The 7951-nt window shown below is 50.8% G+C and overlaps 1 protein-coding gene across 1 annotated transcript; it reads left to right on the top strand.

The window, feature by feature from the left end:
* Positions 1-4560: 4560 nt before the first annotated feature.
* On the top strand, positions 4561-7344 carry LOC119275049 (protein indeterminate-domain 7-like). The gene is made up of 3 exons (XM_037555828.1): positions 4561-5355; positions 5452-5851; positions 5988-7344. Exons 1-3 carry the CDS (start codon positions 5184-5186, stop codon positions 6907-6909), a joined length of 1494 nt encoding a protein of 497 aa, XP_037411725.1. The 5' UTR covers positions 4561-5183; the 3' UTR covers positions 6910-7344.
* The last annotated feature ends 607 nt before the right edge of the window (positions 7345-7951 follow it).

The following is a 7951-nucleotide window of genomic DNA, read 5'->3' as shown; positions in this document are numbered from 1 at the left end:
GTCATATCATCGCGAAGCTTAGGTGAAGCCCTGCGCCGGTAGAACATCATCATCGTCACCACGTCGTCGTGCTGACGGAACTCATCCCCGAAGCTTTGCTGGATCGGAGCGTGGGGATCGTCATCGAGCTGAACGTGTGCTGAACTCGGAGGTGCCGTACGTTCGGTGCTTGGATCGGTCGGATCGTGAAGACGTACGACTACATCAACCGCGTTGTGGTAACGCTTCCGTTTACGGTCTACGAGGGTACGTGGACGAACACTCTCCCCTCTCGTTGCTATATCATCACCATGATCTTGCGTGTGCGTAGGAATTTTTTTGAAATTACTGCGTTACCCATCAATCGCGGACATGACGAGGTGTCTCGAAATGGTCGAGACATAAAGATTGATATATTGGAAGGCTATGTTTGGACACCGGAAAGGTTCCAAGTGGTTCAGGCTTTTTTCGGAGTACCGGGAGGTTACCGGAACCCCCCGGAGAGTTAATGGGCCTTAATGAGCCATGGTGGAAGAGAGGAGGAGTCGACCAGGGTGGGGGCGCTCCTCCCAAGCCCAATCCGAATTGGGAGGGGGGTCGCCCCCCCCCCCTCTCCTTCTCTCCCTCTCCCTCTTCCTTCTTCTCCTACTCCAACTAGGGAGGGGGGAAACCTACTCCTACTGGGAGTAGGACTCCCCCCTTGGGCGCGCCATAGAGAGGGCCGACCCTTCCCTCCTCCACTCCTTTATATACGGGGGAGGGGGGGCACCCCATAGACACACTAGTTGATTGTTTAGCCGTGTGCGGTGCCCCCTCCATAGATTTCCACCTCGGTCATATCGTTGTAGTGCTTAGGCGAAGCCCTGCGTCAATAACTTCATCATCACCATCACCACTCCGCCTGCTGATGGAACTCTCCCTCGGTCTCAGCTGGATATAGAGTTCGAGGGACGTCACCGAGCTGAACATGTGTAGATCGCGGAGGTGCCATGTGTTTGGTACTTGATCGGTTGGATCGCGAAGACGTTCGACTACATCAACCGCGTTACATAACACTTCCGCTTTCGGTCTACGAGGGCATGTGGACACACTCTTACCTTCGTTACTATGAATCACCTAGATAGATCTTGCGTGATCGTAGGATTTTTTTTGAAATTACTGCGTTCCCCAACAATAAGTCTTGGGATAACTTAGAGTCCAAGATTATAAGCAGAAACAACAACCTAGCTTTTCTAACAGAAGGGCCTCTTGCATCTTGCTCAAGGTAAAGTTTTGTACCTTTAAGGGGAGTTTCAACTAGCCCATAAGCACTAAGAGCCTCATTGAATTGAAGCATATCTTGAAAGTTACCTCCGACTAGGTTCTTATTACCAAGATATGTAATATAATGAAAATCGCTTAGAACAAGTCAATCAGTATCATCTGTCATTTGAATGATTGAGACTAGTTGAGAAAATCTTGTTTAGTAGAAGGAAGACAATTACCATAAATTTTGGTAAGGTACCAAGAACTTCCAGTATGAACAAAGGTGAAATTGATTGAAATTGAGTAGCTGATGTTAAAAACCTTCTCCCCATGAAATAGGTTCTCATTCCAAGAAACGGTCCTCCAGAGGTAGCATCGAAAGAGGCCATTCCACACAATGTCTACCGAGTCCCGCTTGAGGTCCTCTTTGATTCACATAATTCTAAAAACGCGGGAATAGAAAAAAATAAGATTGGAATGTCATGCTCATCTCAATCCTACATGATTTTGGATTGTTTGATTACGTCATAGAAAAAACAAAGGATTCTTTCGAAGAGATTTGAGTGAATGCTAGCGATTCTATGAAAAGTAGCAATAAATTCCTTATGAAAAATTACTATAGGATTCATGTCTATGAATCAAACAACCACCATAAGAAAAATTCCTAAGAATTCTAGGGCCTCTTTGATTCACGGTATTCTAAAAACACGGGAATGGGAAAACATAGTATTAGAATGTCATGCTCATATCAATCCTACATGGTTTTGGTTTGTTCGATTGCATCGTAGGAGAAACAAAGGATTTTTTTTCAAAGAGGTGTGAGTGGATGCTAGAAATCCTATAGTAAGTAGTACAATGAAATCCTTATGAAGAAATCCTATCGGATTCAATTCTATTAATCAAACAAACAACATAGGAAAAATTCCTAAGGATCTAATCCTTCAAGGCCTCCTTTGGTTTGGAGGACCTTTATAGGAATTCCAAAGAATATGATTTCTATAGGAAAAATTCTTTTAGAACCCTTTGGTTTGTAAAGATAAGATTTCTATAGAAAAAATTCCTTTAGGGCATCTCCAAAGCTGACCTGCAAATGGCTCCGGTATATGTTCGTTTTTTATATCTGAACGTGGTCCTCGAACGTGATGCTCAGAGAGAGCCATCCAACCCTTTTCACAAGTTAATCCTTATTTGTCTGGTTGGGTGGAGAAAGAGGAGAGGCGGCCATGCATGCGCAGTGAGAGTAAAGAGGAGGACCATGTGGTGACTATTTTTTGGTAAGTGGATGTCCGGGCACTAATATAGCTCCCCCACGTTTGTCTTCGGTTTGCCAAAAAATGGACGTCCGGACCACTTCACGAACCGTTTGGGTCCTCATTGGATGAAAAAAGTTGACAGAAACGGTCCGGACGCTACAACCCGGACATATAGCGGAGCTTTGAGGGTCTCCTCTCGAGATGCCCTTAGAGCATTTTGGTTCGTAGGAATAAAATCATATCCCTACGGAAGGAATTTCTACTATTCTTCACATTTATAGAAAATAAATATTAACTCGACTCAATGAAGAGAATCATATGATGTGAATGAAATGACATCATCTTTTTCTATTCCTATTCATAGAATTTGAGATACATGTCATCTCATTTTCCATGATTTTTTTGTTCCTATAAAAATCCAAATTCCTATACAAATCCTCTAAATCAAAGGAGCCTCTAGTCCTAGAAAAATCCTTTAATAGCCCTGAACGAAACATTTTGGCTGGATATTCAAAAGGCGGATAAGATAGGAAACACTTTGCCGATTGTGAGATTCGGAAAGCATGACGTGGAGAAAAAAAAATAGCTGATGATAAGAGCAACTCCAACGGGCCGACCCAAATGGACGGCGATTTCGTCCGCTTTTTGTCCGTTTGGGTCGGCCGCCCGTCCGGTGTCCGTCCTATTTTTCATTTGGATCGGCAGCGCGCCCAACGCACCGACCCATATATGCAGGCGTGGCCGGCCGGCCGCTCAATTTTGCATTGCATTCAACATATTGTGAAATGAAAATATAGTCCGCCCAAATAAATAGTATAGTGGGCCAAATAAAAAAAATGTTTCAAGTAGTCCTTCCAGAGAAGGAAATGTCCGCTCTCTCGGTTACGATTCAACGCCGGAAGGTGGCCCGGAATTGAGCCACGGAACAACGGCCGCTGGTTGTTGAGGTGGTGATGGACCAACACGGCAGCCAATATCTCCTCCTCGTCATCGGACGACGAATTGTCGGAGTCGCAAATGAAATTGTGGAAAAAGAACTCGTCGGCGGAGTCCATTTTCGTACCTTGGCAAACTGTCGAACAGCTTGCGGGCGTCGAAGAAGGAGACTGCCGGCGAGGGAAGACGTGGCGCGCACAGACCAACTAGCTGCCCGGCCGGTGTCCGACGAGCGTGCCGGTCGTATGTGGCAGGGGCGGCGAGGCGTCTTCTTATTCTTGGGCGGCTGTGCGGTGGGGGAAGCGGCGGCGAAAACCAGTTTGCTCCCCGGCGGCGGCGCGCGACTAGGGACAGGGGCGGCGTTGCTAGGCGGATGTGGAGCGGCAACTGGAGGAAGAGTCGCCGCAAAAATGGTCGGCGGCGTCGGTGACGGAGGAGGCGGGGGGCGTGAGTTGCTTGTTGACGGGGAGGGGAGGAGGGAGGCCAATGTGCCACAGACCAGCGGGCCCAGGGACAGGAGTAGGTGACCGCGCGCGCGTCCGTCGCGTGTCCGCGACGACGCAAATCAGGCTCAAAAATGGGCCGAGAATGGGTCGTCCTCGGACGAAAAACGGACGCGCGTCCGTTTGGGTCAGCGTGTTGGGCCGCCTTTTCTGTCCGCGCCGACCCAGACGGACGGCCGCGGACGAAATGGGTCGCCCCATTAGAGTTGTTCCAAGAAAGAAAACACTCCTCCTGTTACGGTGAGATGCACTCACCTAACCATACAGAAATAGCAGCCCCTGAATACTGTGAAATAAAGATATAACTTTCTGTTTCGACGGTACCTAAATAATTTGCTCCACACACACACTCCTTTGAGAAAAAGGCGTCGCACAAGGATTCAAGATCCACAATTCCAGGCCTGTAGCACTGTTGCCGCCACCACAGCACGGCACGGCACGGCTGAACCCACCACGGCATGGCATGGAGCAAGATCACCACCATTCATTATTAGTAATCCCCTGCACAGGGCGCGGAATGGGAATGGGATTAGTGAGCAGTGGCAGAAGGTACAGCGGAGGGGATTTCTCGAGCCCGGTGCATCAGAAGTCACACGAGAGAGATAGAGAGAGCGAGGCCAACGGAAAAGACAGCGGCCCCGGCGCCCCGTGTGGGCCGGCTCCTGTTTGTTTTTAGAGAGAGAGAGAGAGAGAGGGAGAGTAGTGTGGGAGTACAGTGTGATTGCGGGCATGGAATGGGTGGATGGCCGCACACTTGCGCCTGCCTCCCTCATCCATCCGCATCTCTCTCTCCCCCTAGCAATCAACCCTAGTCTTAGGCTCTTAGCTTGGCTGACTCCTCCTACCTGGTTGGCATAGCTTATTAGCTCCTTCCTTCAGCCCCACTCTACCAGCTCCCAGCGCAGCGCAGCTCGTCGGCCGGTTGCTCCGATAGCTCAGTCGATCGGCTACCTCGGTTCTTGCTCACAATAGCCGCCTCCATGGTTCCACATCAGCGAGCCTAGCAAGTTGCTGTGGTGCTACTACTAGTCCCAGCATCAGGATTCAGGGAGAGAGGCGTCCCCACCGCGGCTGGGCGTGGGTAGTGCAACTGCTGCAAATCTGCAAGTACCACCACCGCATGCAGCAGCTGCCGTCAGGTCAGGCTCACATGATCAGATCGCCCGCCCGCGAGATCTGATCCGTGTGCGTATGTCCTGCTGATCAGGAATTCGGCAGCAGCTAGCTAGCTGGTTGATCGATCGAGGGGAGAGAAGAGAGGATCGAGATGATGCTCAAGGATTTCGCGGCAATTCAGCAGCAGCAGCAGCAGCAGCTGGCCCTCGCCGCCGACGAGAACATGTCGAACCTCACCTCCGCCTCCGGCGACCAGACCAGCGTCTCCTCCCACCCCCTCCCGCCTCCTTCCAAGAAGAAGCGCAGCCTCCCGGGAAATCCAGGTGAGTTCTCCTTCTGATCGACTATATGCTGTTCTTGGTTATTTGATTCTTGATTTAGAGGATTTCATCCATCGATCAATTCGTTTTGCGGTATAGACCCTGACGCGGAGGTGATCGCGCTGTCGCCGCGTGCGCTCATGGCGACGAACCGGTACGTGTGCGAGATCTGCGGCAAGGGGTTCCAGCGGGACCAGAACCTGCAGCTGCACCGGCGCGGCCACAACCTCCCCTGGAAGCTCAAGCAGCGGAACCCCAACGAGGTGGTGCGCAAGAAGGTGTACGTGTGCCCGGAGCCCGGGTGCGTCCACCACGACCGCTCCCGCGCGCTCGGCGACCTCACCGGCATCAAGAAGCACTTCAGCCGCAAGCACGGCGAGAAGAAGTGGAAGTGCGACAAGTGCGCCAAGCGCTACGCCGTGCAGTCCGACTGGAAGGCCCACTCTAAGGTCTGCGGCACCCGCGAGTACCGATGCGACTGCGGCACGCTCTTCTCAAGGCACGTCTCTCTCTCTCCTCCGGCCTCACTCTTCTTCTCCTCCGTCTTCCGCGCTCATGCCACTGCGGCACTGCCATGGCCATGCATGACACGCTGACGATGTGTGCGTGTGCGTGCATGCGTTGATTAATTGCAGGCGGGACAGCTTCATCACGCACAGGGCGTTCTGCGACGCGCTGGCGGAGGAGAGCGCGAGGGCGGTGGCCGTGGCCGTGGAGGAGCACCAGCATCCGGGGATGCTCTACTCGCACGGTGGCGGCGGCGCGGGGTTTCAGATGCCGGCCGTGATGGACCCGTCGAGCTCGCTCGGTGGCGGCCACGGGCTGATCCAAGAATTGTGCCTCAAGAGGGAGCGGGAGCAGCAACAGCAGCAGCAGCAGTTCGAGCAGCCGTGGCTATCGGAGCAGCAGCAGCAGCAGCTGGAGATGGCCGGCGAGGGCGCCCAGGCCATGTTTGGGACGGCCAGGATGGAACAGGAGTTCAACGCGAGCTCCACGCCGGAGAGCAGCACGCAGCCTGTGGGCATGAGCTTTGCGTCATTTCCCTCGTCGTCTGCGGCCCCGTCAGCGGCCGGGGCGACGGCCTCATCCCACATGTCGGCCACCGCGCTGCTCCAGAAGGCGGCGCAGATGGGTGCAACGCTGAGCCGGCCGTCAGGCCAAGGCCAGATGGCAGCGAGCACCTTCAGCAGTAGCAGCAGCGCCGCCATCACCAACGTCACCAACAATGCACCTGCTGCCGCTACTAGTAGCAGCGCGGCGACAAGCACCGTCGGCGTGGGATTCGGGCACGCGTTCGAGGCGCCGGCTCACTTCGGAGTGGACCAGAGGCCCAGTGCCAATCGTAATGCCGGCAATGCCGGCGTCGGCGGCGCAGGTAGAGGCAATGCCGGAGGCGCAAACGACGGCCTCACGAGGGATTTCCTGGGTCTGCGGGCCTTCTCCCACGGCGACATACTCAGCATGGCAGGCTTCGATCCCTGCATGCCCACGTCGGCCTCGGCGAGGGCGGCGTACGATCAGCAAGGGCCGCAGAGCAGCAACCCATGGCATGGCTAGTAATCAACCTCGCAATTAGCTGGCTAAGCTCACCATTGATGAACCGAACCATATCCAAGTTTGATGATTTGCTGCGGCATGCAATGGACTAAAAACATCATCAAGCGTCCGGCATTGCTCGATCATATACTACTTCAAGGTTAATCATACCGATCAGTAAGTTGGATTCAGCCTTCCGGCCGATAAAGCAAAATCAAGTTCTTTCATTTTGCTTGCCACTCATTTTATCTTCTTTTGGGGAGGAATGAGCTCTTCAATTCACTTGCTATATATATAAATAAATTCTTGTTCATGCTATATATCATAATTAATCCATGCATGTCTCTGTTGTAATAATAAAGATGATTTAGCCGTTCTTTACATACAGCTGTTACTACCAGTGCTCATGTCGTTTATTTGGGTAGATAAGCAGTTTATGAGATGAATTAACGTTTACCACTGTTCTGTTTACTAGCGAATGATTCTGAATGCTGATATACTGTTGTACGACGTCAGACTTACAGTTAGACTATTCAAGAGTAATCCTATTTCAAACACCATGTGTACTGTTAATGCATGTCATAAAAAAATACTACATTTGGGAGCATTTGTCAACCAAGTACTCTAAAAATGAACTCACATCTGCATATTACAGTTAAAGAAAACACTCCCGTTGAATGTGTAAAATGCGCACTCCATGGTGCCCTGTTGCCATTTTTTTAGAGTTCATCAGAGCATCTAAACTTTTTTGTTAGCATGTCTTGTTTAATTTAAGATTGTAAGACACATGTTTGCATATTCGATTGGAAGCAGAGCTGAAAATATAGGTTGCTCCCCAGTCCCCATATCAACATTTAATCTCAAATATTGCCTACTCGACTACATTAATTGATAAATATACAAGAGTCAAGGCATCCTAAACTATGCATCTTTTTTATTTTATATAGGAGCATGCTCACCTTATATAGCAGTATTAAATATAATTCGTATTTTTAATAAATCCCCTAATTAAGGAGCCACTGGATTCTCCAAAACACTCACACTACTGTAGTACTACCTCCGT

This window comes from Triticum dicoccoides, chromosome 3B (assembly GCF_002162155.2).
Source record: "Triticum dicoccoides isolate Atlit2015 ecotype Zavitan chromosome 3B, WEW_v2.0, whole genome shotgun sequence".
In the NCBI taxonomy this organism is placed as follows: Eukaryota; Viridiplantae; Streptophyta; class Magnoliopsida; order Poales; family Poaceae; genus Triticum; species Triticum dicoccoides.
This window is presented reverse-complemented; position numbering and strand designations above follow the sequence as displayed.

Coding starts and splice junctions, on each gene's coding strand:
- LOC119275049 (XM_037555828.1), top strand. CDS start 5,184: ATGATGCTCAAGGATTTCGCGGCAATTCAGCAGCAGCAGCAGCAGCAG. Junction 5,356..5,451: donor CAGCCTCCCGGGAAATCCAG/GTGAGTTCTCCT, acceptor TTTGCGGTATAG/ACCCTGACGCGGAGGTGATC. Junction 5,852..5,987: donor TGCGGCACGCTCTTCTCAAG/GCACGTCTCTCT, acceptor GATTAATTGCAG/GCGGGACAGCTTCATCACGC.